This window comes from Cebidichthys violaceus, unplaced genomic scaffold (genome assembly GCF_023349555.1).
Source record: "Cebidichthys violaceus isolate CVI_PGR_0920_01 unplaced genomic scaffold, fCebVio1.0.p SCAF_4, whole genome shotgun sequence".
NCBI lineage: Eukaryota > Metazoa > Chordata > Actinopteri > Perciformes > Stichaeidae > Cebidichthys > Cebidichthys violaceus.
The window spans coordinates 83,773-105,413 of NW_027176594.1; the positions used below are offsets into that span (position 1 = coordinate 83,773).

General features: G+C 44.4%; 1 protein-coding gene across 2 annotated transcripts; it reads right to left on the reverse strand.

Annotated features, from left to right (window-relative positions):
- Positions 1-1,242: 1,242 nt before the first annotated feature.
- LOC137885301 (hexokinase-1) lies at positions 1,243-19,922 on the reverse strand. Of its 2 annotated transcripts, none has more exons than XM_068727514.1 (18): positions 19,508-19,922; positions 16,176-16,338; positions 12,185-12,333; positions 10,851-10,970; positions 10,470-10,565; positions 9,855-9,954; positions 9,428-9,611; positions 8,990-9,145; positions 8,643-8,876; positions 7,268-7,572; positions 7,031-7,179; positions 6,797-6,916; positions 6,304-6,399; positions 4,784-4,883; positions 3,882-4,065; positions 3,613-3,768; positions 2,892-3,125; positions 1,243-2,506 (listed from the first exon to the last, which is right to left on the reverse strand). In XM_068727514.1, the coding sequence occupies exons 1-18, from the start codon at positions 19,568-19,570 to the stop codon at positions 2,353-2,355; spliced, it is 2,763 nt and encodes a 920-aa protein (XP_068583615.1). In that variant the 5' UTR covers positions 19,571-19,922; the 3' UTR covers positions 1,243-2,352. The 2 variants fall into 2 exon arrangements, with proteins under 2 accessions (XP_068583615.1, XP_068583616.1); XM_068727515.1 differs by lacking the exon at positions 19,508-19,922 and adding an exon at positions 19,179-19,445.
- Positions 19,923-21,641: the final 1,719 nt, after the last annotated feature.

Consider the following 21,641-nt stretch of genomic DNA (forward strand, 5'->3'; position numbering starts at 1 on the left):
AAAACAAAATGAAAGAAAAAAAAAAAAAGAAAGTAGGACGAATGCCTGAACACATTAACACGCAGCCATCAGAGGTGAATGCACGCAAAATGCATGCAAACGCACCTGTACACACCCACGCGCACACTGCAGGAACCATTCTGTAACAAAAGGTTCGATGCATGCAAACACTGGCTATTGTTTCAACTCTTAATTTATACATTTGATTCAATTGTGTGTGTGTGTGTGTGTGTGTGTGTGTGTGTGTGTGTGTGTGTGTGTGTGTGTGTGTGCTACTTGTGGGGGAGTTGCATGAGCATGAAAGGAGAGAATTGATACAATATTATAAATGCACTGGATACAATGTAAAAAAGACAAAGATTCATATCAATAATGACCTTTTTTTTTCATTTTTTACAGATTTTAATGTTGGCAGGTGTTTGCTTGTGTGACTGTGTATTCAAAGGCAGTGTGCACTGTGGTTTATCTCCTCTGTGCTGTAGCCTTGTTCCTTGTTCCGGGCGGGTGAACTTCGGTGACAGTGGCAGCCGGTTCTGGTGAACCTCCGGCGGTCAGCTTGTACTTTTCAGGGACTTGCAGTGAGCACAGCGCAGTGCTGCAGAGACGACGGCTGTGCAATAGAGGTTGAGTAAAGAACCCAGTCGGTGCAGATCAAGGCACAAGAAGGTGTCCGAGTAGATGAGCAATATGCATCTCGATGGACGTAAGAAACAGTGAGCTCTTTTATCATGTTCTAACATCTAAAGTCTAAATAAGTCTTTATTATATCATGATCATATCAACATTTCTTGGATCTTTATCCACCTTCGTCTGACAGAGTCACAAAGGATGAATTCTGCTTTTGCAGGCATTTAGTGGATTTTTATTATTTTTTTTTTGAAAGATTATATTTTGTCATTAGGTTGCCGTCAAGCTTATCAAATTGGCTATATTTTCATTTGCAGTTATCTTATCAATACCTTTTTAAAATAGAAACGATAGCATCAAACAAATCCCGACACGATGTAGTTAACAAGAAGCAGGGCCTCGTTTCTTAAGAAGACGTGGTGGAGCTCCATGAGAAACAATGAGTTGTTGTTTAGTTGCATTACTTAAATAAATGTTTCTCTTAACCAGATCTCAGATCTGTATTGATATTACAGCTGAGCTACAGACGTCAACGCCTCAATTGAGCTTCATTTAAAGCTAATAAAGCGAATTGTTCCCCTCCAGTGTTACAAGTTTAAGAAAGAGACACCAGGATTTACTCCACAACAAAATATAATTTAATGAATTCACTTTTCACCTGTGTGGACCACAAATCTATATTAATGTAAAAAAAAATAACACGAAACGATGAAAGGAAAAATGAAGCGGTAATCTCCTTGGTCTTAATGTAAGGCATGCAGTCTCCAACAGAGCTGGGAACATCGAAAGCCACGGGGTCGTTACAGCAGCACACACTGACACACTCAGCCACAAACGCACAACGAAAGCGCTCGTAGTGTCCGCCCGATAAACATTTATTCTTTTGCACAAACAGTGGAGTAGACGTGGGATTAAACACAACACCAAAAGTATAGCAGTTCACAAACAGCAACGGGTTTACGCCAAAAAAACAAAAAAAACCCCGCCTCCTCTGCCCTCCGACCTCTGGAGCGAGACGCGGTACGGTGCTGCAGGAACACTTTCAACACGTGAGCTACACGGATAGGTACACACACACACACACACAAAAAAATAAAAATAGGGCGGTTAGTAGGCCAAGCACATTGGGTGAGCGTGTTGCACAGAAATGAGGGTGATTTGAACAGCCGTGACTCTTTTCATTCAACCCTTTTCTTTTTTTTTTGCAGCTGGCGTTCTGAACCAGTGGAGCCCGTAAAAAAATGAGTTTCGTCATTCGGTGAGAAGAAGACGACCGTCGCTAAGAAGTTACGCTGAAATGCTGCTCTTGTAACTCTCGTATGTATAAAAAGGGCCGACGTCTTCCTCCTGTCTATGGTGCAAAAAAGCCTAATGACCTCTGGGATTCAAAGTGGCCTCAGCTATATAAATACAATTATATATTTGCCTCCATATAAAAATAAAATTAGCAATACACAACTATTGCACACCTAATGAGTTTAGATTTATCAGTTTACCGACAAGCTATTGAGGAAAATGTACAAACATGTAAATAATAAACCCTCCGATGCGGTATAAATAAATATTTAGATATTTAATTTCCTATTCATGCAGCATGACTCTCTGGCTGTGTGTGGGGGGTGGGGGGGTAGGGGGTGGTAGAGGTGGAGTCACGGCTGCCAATGGGAGATGGAGTTTGGGCTGTGCGGTGGGGGTGAAGGTGTCGGTGGAGCAGCGGGTAGTTCCTCAGTGCTGCTGCTGAGCGTCCAGCTCTCTCTGGCGGCAGCCCACGGCGGTGATGAGGGCGGCCCCCTTGCCGCTGCCGTCCTCCGACAGCAGGAAGTTGACGTCGCATTTCGGGGCGAGCTCCTTCACCGTCTGCTGGAAGATCCGCGAGAAGCTGAGTGAAAGGGAGCAGAGGGACGGGACACTGCGGTTAGGAGGCATGAATGAAGGATCGCAAGGCTGGTCTGGGTCACTGGAGGAAGAGCTGGAGTTGAAAGGAGCTCCTTTGGGGCGTTCCTCCATGCATGTTCCTGCTAATTCTAATGCTTAATAACACAGTCCCCCATTGTTCTTCTTATATCAACCATCTGAAAGCAATTCATTTACTTTTTGATAAGGTCTGACAATGTTTTTATCGTGAAAAGTAAAAAGAAGCAGGTGCCATCCATGCTCGACACAAGAAAATAGAAAAAAAGATAACCTTTGCATCCTGATGAAACTGGATATGGACTGTAGTGAACCCCCTCTTTCTCCCTTTAAGCTCCCATCCCGTGTCTTACTGTGGGTGCAGCTTGTAGAGCGTGCCGTCCACGCCCACGGTCACGTCCAGGTGGTCCAGTCCTCTGTTCTCACGGATCTTGTCCACCACGGCGGCCATCCCGGCTCCGCAGATCTGCGCGGCGCGGCGGGACACCGTGCCGCACACCTCCTTGACGATAATGCTGTCGTCGCAGGTGCTGTCGAGCCCCAGCTGCTGCAGGATGGCCCTGACCTGCAGCAGCGCCAGACGATCGCTGTGGAGCAGAGGAGGGAGGAGGGAGGAGGGAGGAGAGGGTGTCAGAGGTCGGCCGACAGCAGCAGCAGAGTCACCGGATACCTCACAGCTGTTAGGCTACGGGAGGCTTACACGGTGTATGAACTCCAGTCGTCACACTGCCCCCCTCCTCCTCTCGTACCTGGGTGCGTAATCCCCCTAGATGCTACTTTTCTGCTGCTGTTGTGCGCTTATCCTCGTTTTTAGCCCATAGACTTTATATAAACAAGTACAAGTGGCAACCGATACTGCAGTTTCTTGATTTTCATATTGAATGGGAATTCATGCAAATGTCATCAACTGTCATCAACTGGTAACCCCCGTCTTTAACGTCACAAAGCTGTGCACCGTGGGTAATTCCCTCAGGCAAAGTGTTCACGAAGGGCTAAAAAATGCGTGCGAGAGAGCCCTCAAAGTCTTGATTTGACGGCGGGACAGAACTAAACCCTCACGGGTCACTCACTCACCTCTCTATCTGTGACAGGAACTTGGTCTCGAAGATGCCCCTGGTCTTCAACGTCTCCGAGATTTGTCCCCGGAAGAGGAAGCCGCGCTTGGTCATGTCGATCAAGATCTGCCTGACGATCTCGCCGAGGTACATGCCGCTGCACATCTTCTCGTATCTGACAAGGCAATGGAGACGAACCTCAGTAAGGAGTCCGTTTAGGAAACGCAACACCAGCTCGGCAACACACACACAAAAGATGTGGTTTGATTCTGGAAGGTGCGTCTTCACCTCTGTTTGCCTTCGTTGAGCGAGTTCTCGTCCACCGCCTGGTCGTACTTCGTCCTGATGTCGTCCAGGCAGCCGTTGTCTCCGAACGCTCCCCACTCCATATTAACGCACATGCGTCCCTCGTTCCCCTCCACTAGCTCGATGTTCTTTGCCTCTTCCATGTAGCAGGCGTTGCTGCCGGTCCCTGAGAGGACAAACAGCCTTAAAGTTAAAGACACTGAGACATTTCTGACTGTAGGTCAGTGTTTCCTTTTGCTTCTGCAGATCAATGTGAATACAGTAAAGTACATAGAACAAGAATGTATGTGAGTATACAAGTTCACTGTCTAATTATTCACCAATTACCTTAAAGGGACAGTTCAGATGTTATGAAGGTTCTTCTCCACAGTCAGTGTTCTACTACAGTAGATGAGTTTATAGAACCAGACAGGAGAACCAAAGTAAAGTTCTGCTGAGGACGTATTTTAGACTCCTAAAAGAATCTATATCAGTTTAAGTGTACGTTATATTTATAATATTTTTCCCACTATACCTTGCTTTCAGACGGACTTTTCTGTCGGCTGTTATATCCATCTATGCCCTCTTCAAAGCCACCGGACTCCGTTGACACAAACGGCCATTTTTGCAGAACACGGGAGTTGCTGCCTCCATCAGTTAGTTTGTTTGTGTACAATTACTGTTTTTGTCAAAGGAGTCTGGTGGCTCTGAAGAGAGCAAAGATAACAGCTTCAATTCCCCGATGCTGGTTCTATAAACTCATCTACTGTAGTAGAACACTGACTGTGGAGAAGAACCTCACACAAACACACTTCATAACATCTAAACTATCCCTTTTTTTAAAATTTGACACAGTAAATTTCTGGATTTCTGGTCTTTTTCTTCCTGGCGGTGTTTAAACTCACCTGCGATCAGCCCCACCTCACAGTTGGGTTCCTCGTACGCACAGGTCATCATCGTCCCCACTGTGTCGTTCACGATGGCGACCACATCCAGCTCAAACTCCTGTGGACAAAAATCGGAGAAAATGAAACTACATTACACGAATCTCACAATTCAACATATGTGCTTTGTGTTATATAATCCAATGTACAAATCAGAGCTGGACTCATGTTACTTTGAAATTAGTAGAATGGTGAAACTTTTCCTCTTTCTCGGCAGGGTGGGAATGTTAGATGATTACTTTACCAAAGCTAACCAAGAGATATTAACGAGACAGAACAGGACTTAACGTCTCCAGGTTTTCGCCCGACATTAAAGCAACGTAAACCGGGCATTTTACATCCAGCACTCGTTGTCTGGATTTTAACACCAGGCCCGGTAACACCGTCAGACGCCACACTGAACACAATGCAGTTCACTCACATTCCTGAACGAGCTGCACAACGAAATACACAAGAAAGCTGCACAAATTCAGGAGCGCTGCAAAGCACACAAATTACAGAGGATATCATCTTTGTCGTCACTGAGCTACATCTGAGTTTTAAATAAGACCCCCCCCCCCCCACCCCCACACTGCAGACTGTAAAGTTGGTTATGACATGCTCTTACACAGTAACAACACACCGCTTCAGTCCCGCGCTGCTTTACCTCTCCGTTAATGACTAACAGTCACTTAATACTTACTGGGTTCTCCATCTAAAAGGGTGAAATCGATATACAAGAAACTCAAAAGTGGTGATGGAAAACGTACAAAAGCTGATGTAATAATCACAACCTAAACATGTATGAGCGGCTGTAGTGTGTGTGTGTGTGTGTGTGTGTGTGTGTGTGTGTGTGTGTGTGTGTGTGTGTGTGTGTTGGGCCACAACAGGTGCTTTAAGCTGTGGTTTTAAGTGTCATTATGCATCCAGGAGATGTACTAGAACAATGTATGTCGTATTACTGCCATCTTTGCAGTCCCAGTGGTCTATTAGAGGTTCCCTTTTTTTTTTCGTCCAGCGGTGTTTCAGCACAGGAAACATTTTCAGTTGTTGTTCTGTCCGGTCGGATCATACAGTGTGCAGATAAAACCAAACGCATCAAGCCAAAAGGACGTTTATATCTGAGATCCCTTGATCTCCGATAGTCAGCCAGACCTTTTTTTTTTTATGTTGTAGGCTTTTAAAGCAACACGAGACAACAGTGAGCTACAAAGAGGACAAATTATTCAAAGTCTTAAGAGAACTTAAGTCTTTAAGTTCTCGACAACACATTCAAAAACCGCATCGGTGCGTCAGCAAAGCAGCAGCTGGAAGTTCATTTAAGATGGCAGATATTGATACCAAACGGTGTAGATTTAACTTGTAATATTTTAACCTCACTAATTTCGGTAAAGACCGATTCGTCAACATGATTCGTAAAAAAGCAACGGACAAAAGTGTGCCGTTGGTTTTAGTAGCGCGACACCTCGCGACCATCGGACGTACTTCCTGTTTGCCGTTACCTCTTTCCTCTTGATCGCTTCCCGAAGAAGCTCCACCACGTTCTCCCCCTCACAGTCCGTGGCCTTGAATCCTTTGGTCCAGGTTACGAGGATACCCTGCAGAGCACATCACACTTACTGGGAAACAATCACGATAATATATATCGCTGAGAGGTTCTTCAGTCTAGTGGCGCATGTTCAGCCACATCGAGTAGAAGAAGACCGTGTTGCTGAACTATACTCTAAAGTAAACCTCTAAATGACCCTTTGTTAAGTCCCCCCCTGGACATTTCATAAGGATATAGCATATCCTTAACTAGCGATAGCACGTCTATGCTACACTAGCTACTACAGTAGCAGCGAGGGGCGGGGCAAAGCAATGGGTCAATCGCTTGGACTTCTTGCCACCCTTTGCGTTGATATTTCTGCTTAGCTCCACCTCTACGAGTAATTCTTTGGTCCTATTGGACGAGAAATTGTGCGCTGTTTCTGAGCTAATCGTTGGAGAACGTACTGCGTCCAAGCTGGTCTGATGGCAGGGGAAGGAGAAAGTGAAGCCCAGCGGCAGGCGAGCGCTTTTCATTCCCATGTAGTCCAGGAAGTCGGAGATGCAGTGCACGATGTGGTCAAAGAGCTGGAGAGAGACAAAAGTGTTGAGATGTCTAGATGTTGTTTGTGTTCATAGAGAAATGGGAAAGTAGAGGAACATCTGCGTCTATGCAGGAAAGGCTGAGCATGAAGTCCTTACCTCCTCTCCTGTGCCCTGCATGACCTCTATGGGAATGGCGTAGATTTTGTTGTGCATCTCCACCGACCGCTTCTTCCCGCTGCGAATCTTCACCAGAAGCACGCGGAAGTTTGTCCCGCCGAGGTCCAGAGCGAGGAAATCTCCGTTCTCTGTATCGTAAGAAAGAAACATGAATTCACGAGTGGAACAAACGGCCCTTCCCTGCCACCTCTCTGCATATGGATATATATATCTCACCCGTTCCATCTGGTGTCGTTCGGACAAAAGTAGGCAACATCTTGACCGTAGCCTCCTGGTGGGTGCTCTTCTTGAGGCCTCTTTCAACCTCCTGCCTCATGCGTTTCTTCACTTCCAACAGCTGCGCTTTGCTCAGCCGGAACTCGGCCATCGTCTGCTGAATCTGGCGCGCCTGCTCCGTCAGGCGGTACGCCACGGCCGTAACCATGGCTGCGCCTTTCGCACTCCCGCTCTCGGACAGCAGGAAGCGGACGTCTGAGTCCGGGACCAGGCGGCGCACCGTTTTGTGCAGACGGCGGGCATATCTGTCCGGAGAGCAGAGGATGTCTGTGAGAGAGGCTCCATCGGCAAAATACAAAATGTTCATCTTTGTTCATCATGTAGATGGAGGGGAAGGTCCCCCCTTTACTGTGAACTGGAACTATTTCATATTATTGAACAGTACTGCTTATTTACTTTTTAAAGTTACTATTATTGTTATATTTATTATTATTGTTATTGCCATTTTTAATAGTATTTGTATTATTATTATTATTGCCATTATCTTTATTATTTTAATTATTATCATTATCACCATTATTATTATTATTACTTGTTATTAATAGTATTATTATCATTATTAGTATTACTTGTTATTAATAGTATTATTATCATTATTACCATTATTAGTATTACTTGTTAATAGTATTATCATTATTATTATTACTTGTTATTAATAGTATTATTATCATTATCACCATTATTATTTGTTATTAATAGTATTATTATCATTATTATTATTATTATTATATTGTGCAAGGACCAACACATGAGTAAATAGGGCAGGGTAAAATTGTTTCAATAATTATCACAACATTAATCTAGATATTGTAGATAAATAAAGATATTTATCATAATAAGGGAATATATAATAATTAAATAATAATAATATAATCATAATTTATATTATAATATAATATAATATATAGAATATATAATAATAAAATAATCAGACTGATAATCAGACTGATGTTCAAAGCAGTTACCTGTATTTCAATTTGTCTTACATATTTATATAAAACTTCAATAACTAATTTTGATTTTAACAACAGTTTGCTCGGGATCCATAATTTGGACCTCAAAAAAAGATCACGATTATGGCTGAAACACACAATAATGTTGAATTATCATCGTTTGTGTGGGAGTTGTTCTTTGAGTTTGAATCATGGGAAGTCTTCCCACCAGTGCAATGAATGCCTGCTGTGCATCCTCTCCATTCCTCAGAGGACCTTCTCCCCCTCATCTCATTCTAGTTTTGAGGAATATTTAGGCAAACACGTCGGCTAATGTAGATGCACGAAATCCCAACTCCCTCTTCCGTTCAAAGAACACTCACTGAGGGTGCATCTTGTAGAGGGACCCGTCGATGCCCACCGTGGTGCGCAGGCGAGCGACTCCTTTGTTGTCCTTGAGGCGAGCGAGGATGCCTCCCAGGGTGGACGCGATCAGATTGGCCGAGCGGAAGGACACGATGGTGCACACGTGCTGCACGGCCAGGCAGTCTTCGTCTGAAGGCTCCACCCCGAGCCTGGTCAGGATTTCCATACATTTCTTCAGTCCTTCTTTGCTCCTAAAACGACAAGTGTGTCACGTTATTAAAGATCTCATCCCTGCTGCTGCTGGAGGGAAACGAGGAACCGGCGGATGACCTTTACCTGATGGAAACTTTGACTCTGTACTCACTTTTCAATGGCGGAGACGTGTTTCGTCTCGATCTTTTCTTTCGTCAGGAGCTCGGGGGTTATCCGTCCCTCAAACAGCAGCCCCTCTTTGGCCATCTTGACCAGGATGAGTCGAACCAGCTCCCCCATGTACATCCCGCTGACCATCTTCTCGAACCTGAGCGGAGAGATGACGTTACATCCATTCGCGTGTCTTTCTATTCCTATTTTGCAAAGCATAATGCGATATATCTCACAGCTTGAGGAGTATTCTACGTTGGGCGGGAGTGTCCCACAGTTAAAGGACTATAATTCCTGAAACGACTCGCACAATATGGGTTTCTAAATGTCTGAAGGTGCCATACTGGGTTTTCCAAGCAGGGAGTTTTTTCCAGGAAGACATATATTTGGCGAAACTCTTTCTTGAATAAATAAAAGCTTTGAAGGAAAAACATCTTACAGCTGCTTTCCCGGGTTGATGGAGCCCCTGTCGATCTCGCGGTCAAACTCCGTGCGAATGTCCTCCAGGGACCCGTCGTCCCCGAAGGCGCCCCACTCCGTGTTGATGCACATCCGGCCTTCGTCTCCTTCCACCTGGTCAATGTGACGCAGTTCCTCCATGTAGCAGGCGTTTGTTCCCGTCCCTGAAAGGACGCAGAGCCGCGTGACACACTTTTCTTTTGACGCTCTGTGGAGCTCAGCAGTGGCGTGTCCTAATGATGCCGGGGTTATGGTTATGGTACCTTTGGCGCCCCCACATGTAGAACTGTGCTTATGGTACTGAAAGGTGCTTTGGATTTATGTTTATTTTTAAAAACAGATTAAAACAGATGTCATTTGATGAGCAGGTCATTTCTCTCAGCATCGGTTTTGTTGTGTGTCTTCACCTATGATGATGCCCACTTCACAGCGCTGGTCGTCAAATCCGCAGGTCATCATGGTGCCGACTGTGTCGTTCACCACCGCCATGATGTCTGCCTCATAGTCCTGGGAAAAAAAAGAAAAAAAAACACAAGATTATTATGTTAAAGTCAAAGTCAAAGAATGAGTCAATCTCTAAATTTGGACTGAGCAGCCATTTTAAAAAGGTACACCATCATGGTCTCTTTGAAAACGTCTTGCATGTTGACTCGTAAAATAAACAATAAAACTACGTTTTAATAAAACCATGTATGTAAACCATAACTACTACTGTGTACTGGGGCCATTGTAGGTTAAGACAGACTGGGTTACAGGGAAAAAACTTGGCTATTTTCCCAGATTAAAGTGGGAAATTTGCCAGAAAAACTGAAAGATAGTGTTTATGTTTTTTTGTCAAGGAACCATATCGCTTCACTCTGCACGGTTGGACCTACGTCACCCCACAGACGTCTCTGTTTGTCGTGTATTACGTCTGCAATGGATGATCTAACCAAATTACACTTAAACGAAAAATACTCCTTAATGGTCCTAATACACCATCGTACATATTCAAATAAGATAAAAGAAAGAAATGAGCTCACCCCTCGTTTCTTGATGGCCTTGTTCAAAAGGTTCACAACGTCCATGCCTTCAACACCGCTGGCTTTGAACTTCTTTGTCCAAGTCACCAAGACAGCCTGTGAAACGAGGGACAAGGACAAACTTTAAGCTACAGCCAGACGGGCTTGGCAAGTCCAAGATGTCCGCCCATTGCTATTCCAATCACAGCGTCGCCCTCCTCTGAAGCCTTCTTCCTAACTGTATTAGAACACGTTCACATTCACATTAAAAGCACCCACAATGCACTTATGTTTTATGTGCTTTGTCTCCACAAGACCACGTTAACGTTTGAGAATGAAAGAAGGGTGTGTAGCGGCACAGCGATCCCTTCAGCGTTTTAACTCTACGTCTCATTTGTTCACCTCGTCCAGCTTGGTTTGGGCACAGGGGAAGGAGAACGTAAATCCCACAGGAAGCTTCTTGTCCTTGATTTTTTGCTTCTCCATGAAGTCGCCCAGGCAATCCGCAACGTGGGAAAAGAGCTGCAGACAGAAAAAGAGACTTTTACACGGCAGAAGACAGCAAACCACGACCTTCGACCGACATATTTAACTAACTCTCTACACTTTATAATCGAGAGTTCATGAACTAGAACTTTCTCAGAAGGAACGACATCGTCGCTTAACCTCACGGCACTATATTCATAACTCATATTTACACTTTCATATTTAGAAAACAACTTCTTTTCTTTTTTGCAAGTTTCACTGTTGAAGGATGGTTTGCTTCGTATTTAATTCTCAGTGACTTCAAGAATAAAAAAAAGAAAAAATAGAAATGCTGCCTGTTACGTGAATAGAACTGGGAGGCTAGCTCAAAAATATATTGAACACAAATTAACACTGTGAAACTAGTATTTTGTGTAATTTTTCAACAAACCACACAATAATGTTTGACACAACTTCTTTCGGCCCGGAGACCGACGTTCGTGGAAGAAGAAGTCAATGTTGTGTAATCAGCAACGGCACCTCTCCGGTCACTGCGACCCAAACAACTGTTCTTAACCCTCATTACTCATTAGTCGTGTTGCCTAAACCTAAGTTGTTTCTGGTGAAGACAGAAGTTTATTTTGAAAACACCGACGAGTGGAAAGCACACGCGTGTTGCTGGACTTCAGGAGGAAAACGCAACTTTTCGTAGCATATCATACGATGAGGATCCTTCAGTAGCAACATCTACGTTTTTTGGAAGTTCATTCAGAATCTTAGAAGATAAGAATCTTGATTTCTTACACAAATCAATTGTCTTACGTCCGTATTTTACCAAGTCGCTCTCCAGTGAAACAGACCTCTTTGTTAACGGACCTGTTGGTACAGCTCCTAACACATTTGGGCAGCTGTCCCCTTGACGTTTCATTAAACGGCATCTGTCTGTGCGAGTCACGGTCTGGACCAATCGCACGGCCCCAGACGGCCTCTCGTGTTTTGATTATCATGTTACAACACGACCGCCAGCTGTTCCCCAGCAGTGGACCGAAGGTCAGCGGCGCTTCTGGCTTCTCCGTCGTGACCCTCGGCGTTATTAAGAGGCTCGTTTTACACATGTTGATCCTCGACCTGACCTCCAGCTTCTCCTCGCACTAAACCTGAATGTGTTCAGAGGACACATGTTTCCCAAAGCCCAACTGTATTAGAGAGAGAGAGAGACAGAGACAGACAGACAGACAGACAGACAGACAGACAGAGGTGTTGGTGTTTACCTGTGACCCGCTGCCGTGGATGATGTCATCAGGGGTGTCGTAGACCTGGCTCTCCATTTGAACCGGCTGCTTCTTGTCCTGGGTCACTTTGACACGCAGGATCCTGAAGTTGGACCCCCCGAGGTCCAGAGCTATGAAGTCCCCCTTTTCTGTCAGAACACAAACACAAAGAAACTTTAGAGATTTAAAGAAGAAAAAAATAATACTCAGGTTGTTTTTTTATAAGAGTGCAGAAGAGTGTTAAAGCTGCATTCTCTCTAGTGTCCACCAGGGGGCGACTCCTCTGGTTGTATAGAAGTCTAGTCTAAAATGACTCTACTTCTCTCTTGATTTATTCCCTCAGTAAACATTGTAAACATGAGTTTATGGTCTCAATCTCTAGTTTACAGTCTTCTTCAATACAGCATGATGTTCATTTAGTACATTATGCTCCATTTAGAGTCAAACAGACCGTAAAGCAGGGGACGCTTTAGGGGCGGGGCTTACTGTGATTGACAGGTCTCTACCAGAGACGTATACGGCGTCTCTACGTCACTCCTCCTCTGTCCAAATAAAGAAAAAACAACATGGCGACGGCCATGTTGTAAGTGTGTGCTTCTGTCAGCACTCTCAACCCAAAAGATATTATATAAATTTATTATGATTGAAATAAAAACACACGAATATCTTGGGCTGGTAATGGAAATAACCACACTCTGAACCCTTAAGAGACTAAAACCCTGAAAAAGAGACGAGAGGACACACAAACTAAGATGACCTCATTTTAAGATGCACTTCCGCTGGTTTTCCCAACAACCTGTTATATGAACAGAGCCACCGGCCAGATGTCTCACTCCGGGAGAGAAACCAAAACGTAAAGCGATCCTCCGCAGAGAGGAGCATGGAGTTCATTCTATTACTCCCAAACAAACACACAACTTGTTACTTACAGACAATTATAGATGTCTTTCCCATTATTATAAAACAACGGGTCGTCACATGCTCTGAAATGTTAATAGATTGTAAGCGATGTAGAAGAAGATTTTCTGACGTTTAATGCCGTAAAGCTCTCTTTATGTTGGATAAGACTGATTCATTCAGGTTGTATCTGACACTGATCTAGAGCGAGTTACAATGAACAAGGAGGATTAAGTGTCCTGCAAAACGACACTGCAGCAGAACACATGATAGCGTGTGTGTGTGTGTGTGTGTGTGTGTGTGTGTGTGTGTGTGTGTGTGTGTGTGTGTGTGTGTGTGTGTGTGTGTGTGTGTGTGTGTGTGTGTGTGGACGTGCATTCACTGTTGCAGGGATCGGACCTTAATCAGACCTGTGACCTTTCCGGTTAGAAGCGACCAGCCTGGACATCCCGCCTCCTACAGAACAATGTTGTCCATTGAGTGGCACCGTGACTGGAGTGTTTGCTGCATTGTGCTATTTATCTCTGTGACCTGGCTGGAATGAGACGAGACCGCCGCCTGACATGTAGACGTGTTACTGATTTACAGCAGAGCGTGTGTCCACTTCATCGTCTCCGTCCCACTTTGACCTCAGAGTTCATAGACGTATGTTTGATTTTCAGTATTTAATGTAATAGTTTCAGAACTAGTGTTAAACTAACGGAGACTGGAGAGGGCTGTTTACTGTACTGAGTACCTTTATCATATACATATATGTATGTATATATGTATATGTATATGTTCATTTGTGTTATGTGTATGTGTACATATGTGTGTATGTGTATATGTACATATGTGTATATGTACATATGTGTGTATGTGTATATGTACATATGTGTGTGTGTATATGTACATATGTGTGTGTGTGTGTGTATATGTACATATTTGTGTATGTGTATATATACATATGTGTATATGTACATATGTACATATGTGTATATGTACATATGTGTATATGTACATATGTGTGTATGTGTATATGTGTATATGTACATATATGTGTATATGTACATATGTACATATGTGTATATGTACATATGTACATATGTGTATATGTGTATATATACATATGTGTATATGTACATATGTACATATGTGTATATGTGTGTGTGTATATGTACATATTTGTGTATGTGTATATGTACATATGTGTATATGTACATGTGTATATGTACATATGTGTATATGTGTATATGTACATATGTGTATATGTACATATGTGTATATGTACATATGTGTATATGTACATATGTGTATATGTGTATATGTACATATGTGTATATGTACATATGTGTATATGTGTATATGTACATATGTACATATACACATATGTGTATATGTACATATGTGTATATGTACATATGTGTATATGTGTATATGTACATATGTGTATATGTACATATGTGTATATGTACATATGTGTATATGTACATATACACATATGTGTATATGTACATATGTGTATATGTACATATGTGTATATGTACATATGTGTATATGTGTATATGTACATATGTGTATATGTACATATGTGTATATGTGTATATGTACATATGTGTATATGTACATATGTGGAAGAAAAGTCATCTTCTGTGTCTGCTGGTCAGGCTGTCGGATGTTTAGCGGTTATAACGGTCGCCATGGTTTCAACCCTGTCCTTTCTCGTGGCCCCTCCGTCCTCATGAGGCTGGTGAAACCCGAGGCTGTTTATAACGTGAGACGGCCTCAGTATGTGTGACGCTCCATGTTATATCTGTGTGGGCCTCTGAAAACTAAAGTAAGTACAGTAACCCACACTTCAGACGTGATCACATGGTCATTATCAGGCTGTAATTTGCCCATTTTTGCCTTGTCGGATCTTATTTTTGTCCTGATTTTTCTTTTTTCTTTCGTTTTATATACATATACTGTGTATTTTCTTTGTATAAAAATATTTGTATCTATAGCACTTTCATCTGACTGAATATTTGAGCTCTAACTTCTGCATTTTGATATTTTAAGAATAAATTACACTGCAACTTTAGCATATTGTGAGCCGTGATCAGAATTTTAATTTCAACGTGACATGACACCGTTTATTAGACGGGTCCTCAAATTGTCTCTCAATTGAATTCAAATCCATAAAACTGACTTTACGAGGTCTCCATCCGACGGCTGCGTGTTTTGACACGGTTACAGAGAGCCCCGTATCGGGCTGGCTGAACTCTTTGACCCCCCTGGGGGCCTAAAACAATAGTGGTTCACTGAGTCCAGACCCGGAGCACAACACAGAGAGGCCTGACGATTCCACCAGGTCAGCACATTGTTTACTGACGGATAGAAACAGGAGGCTTCAGGCGCTGTGAAACGTAACGCAGGTCGCTATCAACCTCTGAGGGGGATTACTTTGCTTTTAGTGTGATTTAATTTGTCATCCTCATGACAGTGACTTCTGCCTGTGTATCAAAACACTGTTTGAACTGGACACTTTACTGCATTATGAACTTATGAATAAAAGCCCCACAATGACTTCTGTTACAGTTCATGAATATGGTCACAACATTACTGTTCTGTAAACTCTTAATATTTATGTTGTGTGTATTTTTGATACTCATCAGTGTGTTAAACTTTGGTCTTTTGAATATATATATATATATATATATATATATATATATATATATATATATACATATATATATATATGAATATATCAATAATACCAGTTTATAATTAGCTTGTTTGTGCTTTCTAGCTTTGTTTGCTGAATCAATGGGCTCATTCTGCCAAGGCACACCAGGAAGTGATGTCGAGGAATGGCAGGTAATTCAATATTTAACTAATATTTAACTTCCAGCTGAATATTTCAAACCAGTAGAATAATTTACACCAGGATGTCAAAGTGTTTCTTTAAGATGTAACAACGTATTAAAGCTACTTCTTTAAAGTGTTTCCTAAAAGTATCCTGAAGACAAAACAATGTTAGTCGTACGTCTATGGGTTACGTTTGTAGGGTACACTTGATTTGACCAAAGCCACATCTGTGGTTGTCACACTGATCTGTTCTTGTAAACCGCACCTGATCCGTCAGGGATGGACCTGACGAAGGTGGGCAGCATCTTGACGGTGGCGGTGGGGCTGGTGTCGCGGCCGAGCCCGTTCTCCATTTCCCTGCGGAACCGGTTCATGATGTCCTTCAGCGTGTCATCCGAGAAGCGCATGGAGTACAGGTACTTATCGATCTGAGGAGCAGGACACACACACACACACACACACACACACACACACACACACACACACACACACACACACACACACGGGCTGTCAGGGAGTGTTCAAGTTATTAAAAACAAGCTTTACTTAATGTTTTAATTGGAGTAAAGACAGAACAATGAAGATAAACCCAGACAGGAGGAATATTGGGTTTTTCAGGGGAGGTTATGTTGAGTTTAACCACCTTCAAATCAGCAACATTACTGATGTTAAATGTTATTGGTTAACTCACTGATGAAACAGACCTGACTCTCTAAACACTTAACTTAAAAAAACACCTTTTTATCTTTTGGTATTCCATCATGGTTTAAGTGCAGCTTTGCACTGCAAGCTATCCTGAAAAGACCACCTCACATTGTGTGTCATCTTACTTACAGAGTAACTAAACCTTAAGAGTAACTAACCCCACGTTTGTGCATCTACCCTGGACAATCTAGATGCCTCTAGAACATGAGAAAAGCATCATTTTTCTATCACCAGTGTAGTATTTCAATCACAGTACACTTGAGATGAAGCATTATACAATCTGGTGAATCGCTGTTAATGGCTGATTTTCTCGCTATGCGCTTTCCTGTCCTGTGACAACAGTGTGTGGATGCTTGCTAGCTTGCTAGCATGCTAATTACGCCATGATTTAGACGTAGACAGCACCACATGAACTGCCAGACATCACTGTTTTTAAATGTCCATGATAGCCGGTTCCCCTCCAATTAGCTTATGCTAATCACTGGCGCTAATCACCAGGGCTAATTGCTAATGCTAATCACTAGCGTGCTGAATGTTGTTATGATTATGGTTCGGTTACAGTGCTGTAAAGGGTCTGTTATGTTGACAAAAGTATAAACAGTATAAACATTGTGAATTTGAGTTCAACATAAAAGGCTGGGATATGTGTACGCTAGCGATTAACGTTAGCACTAGTTATGCATATGCTAGCTATTAGCATAAACGAATCACATGCTAATGCGAAGGGTGACGACCACTTTTCACCGATACTCCTCTCTCCACAGTCTAAAGAGTCGGGAGGTTTTATAAGAGGGGGTGTTGGCTTTCCCGGGGTTCAACCAGTAGAAGGCAGTCGCTATGCATATTCAGAACACAATAATCACATACTATGCACTAAAATGTCAAGATTTGGGTGACCGTGGCTAAGTGGAGAGCAGGGCCGCCTTTCAATCAGAGGGTCGGCGGTTCGATCCCCGGCTCCTGCTCTACTAGTCTCATGTCAATGTGTCCTTGAGCAAGACACTTGACCCCAAAATGTCTCCCGTAGCTGCGTCTACGGTAGATAGATACTGAATTGTAAGTCGCTTTGGATAAAAGCGTCTGCTAAATGACTGTAATGTAATGTAAGATTTGAGACCTGAATCCATCAACAACACTATAAATACCCATCGGTTTGGTTTGGTTGGGGGGGTTCAGTCGCTCTTTCGCTAATTGCGTGAGAGACACGTTTGTCACTGCGGCCCGAGTGCTGGATAGAAAGTCAATCGATCGATTCACTTAACTCAAAGTACCACACATGGTGAGAAGGAGCCTGAACCCAGAAAGATGTCGACGCGGGACAAAAGCGACGACACGCGATGAAGGTGCTTTCCATATGTCCTATGACGTATATGGTGCCTTTTATAAAACACATTAAAAATCAATGCGGAAGCAGAACAATCTGTTTATTTAGAATAGCGACATTGTGCAGTTTAAAGCGTCTAATTAATGAGCGCGTGTGTCTGCACACTCACTGCTATTGTTACATAAGAACACAGTGGATGCCATCGGGCACCACACTCTGAGCACAGTCCAACACATTTGTTTCCCATCAGGCCACTCTGTGTGGCGTTTCTTCTATTAGCCTCTCAAAACGACGAATGCACCGTGAAGTACAATAGCGTCAGTGAGGAGTACTGAATGCAGTATCACTTCTTCCTTTTGTCCTTTGTCGACCTTGTGAGGCCGTGAGGCCGTGAGGCCGAGACGTAAAATCTGCATCTTCTCCTTTGAAGCTAAAGAAACGATCAGAAAAAAAAGATCAGATCGACGCCAATGTATTTATAGCTGCACCGGTATATCAAGTGGCTAAATGTAGCCTGGAGAATATAGTTCCTCTGGATCCGCTGTGTGTCGAACCTGAGTCTGTAAAGAGGCTCATCATGGGTCAAAAGGTTTATGCTCTTTATTATTATTATTAATATTGTGCTAAATCCGTCTTATTTACTGTTCTCCCACTTCTTTCACAGACGGTAAGTTACTTTTGGCTGAATTTGTCGACATTTCTTAACATGCAGTGTAGCAGCAGAACTTTCTTCCTTTTTAAGGATCCCCAGTCACCGTAGCAAATCCCACCAACCCAGTCCAGTAAAGGCACGTGCATCTACTGCACTGTGACATCACGCATGACATCATAAAACGCCTCACTCCCCCCTTCATCTCATCTGACTAGCCCCCCCACACACACACACACACACACACACACACACACAGATACCGGTCTGTCATCCCATGCAGTGGCTAATTTCCACTAAGGTCAGTTTCTTTACATGACCGGAGGACGTATTCCAGCTCAGGTTTCATCTGTGTCCTGCTCACGAGTTCACGTCGGCCTTTTGCCAGAGAGAGTAACTAGAGACCGGGCGAGTTAACGGAGGGAAGAAGAGACCGGTAGAGGAGAGGAGAGTGAGGCGGAGTAAGGATGCCGGCGGAGGTGGAGGAGACTCGTGGAGCTCACGACTTTACCCAGCAGCACCCCCTCCTCGCTGACACCTGTCTGCTTTCAGACGCCCCTGGCGACCGACGCTCCGGAAGCTCTCCTTACCGAGGGTCCGTCTGCGGCACATCACCTCCGTCGCTGACCATGGCCCTATTCTCAAGGACATCCGTGTCAAACACTGCTAACCCCCCTGAGCAAAGTCAAACACAATCAAATCCAGATTAGAGTTCATCATGGCCTCCCCCTCCTCCTCTTCCTCTTCCTCTTCCTCGTCCCTACTGCTGCATCCTCCTCTTCCTCCCCCGGCCTGATACGCCCCACGGGCTCAGTGCTCTGCTGACATGCGGCTAACCGGCGTCCATGGTCCACCGGGCTGCTGTCACGCCACACACAGCTCTCTCCCAACCGAAGGCAGCTTCAAATTTTTCACTCACCTTTTTGAGTTGGTCATCCTTCAACTCGGTGAAGTAGTAGGCCAGAAGCTGAGCGGCTATCATCCTGCCTGCACGTCCGCCTGGGAGCTGTCAGCAGTTAAAGGAGGAGGTAGGGAAGGTGTTTCCTCCACACTGATCCCTCTTTTATCCTGAAGTGGAGGCCCCGAGCTGAGCACCGCGACGAGGCAAGGTTAAAAAAAAGAGAGTGGGGGTTTGAGGGAGAAAAGTCTGGTGAAACAAGCCGTGCCTGCTAGTCTGCGACAGGCTCACACTTGCAGCCTCACACACCCACACACACACACACACGCACACACACTTTAACACACAAACACACACAGAGGCTTGGTTTGACTGTGTCTCCTCCCTCTGAGCTGCTAGCTCCCTGTTAGCTCTGGGGGAGATGCAGCAGCTCTCCACACTGGAATGGTGGTTCTGCTATGCCCAACCCCCACAGAGGGGCCCGATTGGCTGAGCTGGGGACGGAGAGGAAGGAGGGGAAGGAGGGGAAGGAGGGGAAGGAGGGGGGGTTTCTCTTACAGCAGCAGGGGAGTGATAATAAGGGAAAGAGGAGGAGGAGGAGGGGGGGGGGGCTGTGAATCAGGAAGCTGCCACTGCATGATAACCTGCCTGTCTCCTCCCAGCAGCCTCAGAGAGCCACAGACACAGCCTACCATGTTGCCACGGCAGCCGGCAGAGGCGTACGTGCAGAGGAGCAAAGCGACCACGCGATGATGTCATCACACACACGCACACGCACACGCACGCAGCATCAGCTACGAGGATGAAGGTCATCGGATACGAGCCGGTAACATCCGGGCACATTCTACAGTTGGAGGAAAACAGTTGTGTTGTATCTCCTGCAAACACTCTCCCCTCCGCTCTGACACACGGTGCCGCGTTCCCTTCATGGAGGCAGCCGAAGACGGCGCTGCACAGCTCGCATGTCCGCGCTTCATCGCTTGAAATTTAGCTCGATAACTACAACATCCTTTAAATGTACACACCTGGGGGCAGCCAAGCCGTGACACTCAGGCCATTACATGTACTGGATTGATTTAAGTTAAATTGTAGTTGCTCTGTAATTATTTTGACAGAAAGTAGATCAATTTCTGGTCTGGAACGACATGTGTGTGTGTGAAGTATGTGAACAGTTGCACAAATCCAAACAAACGACAAACAAAACAAAAAGACATTAACCATCTTTTTGGACATCATTTCCGTATTCTAACTGACACAATATTCCACAGAGAGTTTACTTTAGCACCGGACCTCTGAGCCTCGTGTGAAGCTTGTTGCCGTTCTGCCAGGTAAGTCACATCACATTCAGTTTGCAGCTCCGGGTGTAAATCAGTGACCGATTAAAAGACTAGAGGAATCATATTAAAGCGAGCAGAGCTCTGGACCTCTCCAGCAGAAGAGGGAGAGATCGGTCTGTCCGTCTCTACGACAGAGTAGCAGCCAGTGAATCCTCTTCTGATAGTTACAGGAAGTGTCTCCTGTACTAGACTACTACAACAGATTAGCTAGAAGCTAACGAGACAATAAGCACCCCTCCTCCTCCTCCTCAACTGTGTTTTGTCTGCAGTTGATTGGATGCATTATGGGAAATATCTTCTGTTTTTTAAACTGTGAAACACTTCAAGCGACGTCCCCCTGTTTGAATTGCTGATTAAGCCTGATGCAACAAATGTCAGCATTGCTATATATAGTCCCCCCCCCCCCCCCGGTGCAGCTCATCTACGTCACCGCTCTCTTCGTAAAATGACCCGTGTGTCTGCTGACTCAGTGACGGGTAAAGCCTGTGACGTCCCTGAACCGCTGTGATTTAGGACTTCCCTCCTTGATTCAGCTTCATCCTGCCCACAATCCCCCACAATCCTCCTCCTCCTCCTCCGTCTCATCTCCAGCCGGCTGCAGCCACGAGTCAATGAGCCCTCCCTCCTCCCCGTCCCCCCCGGAGAGGAGGGAGGGCTTAGCCGACCTTCCGTCTCCTCTGTCCTTCTGTCCTTCCTGGTGTCATGGCTGCTTCAGGGTGCCCTTCTCTGGTGACCTTTTTGTGTTTGTAGTTCATTCAGTGTCTCTATTGACAGACGGCTATTGACACACAAAACCCAATAAACCCCCGCTTTGTTGC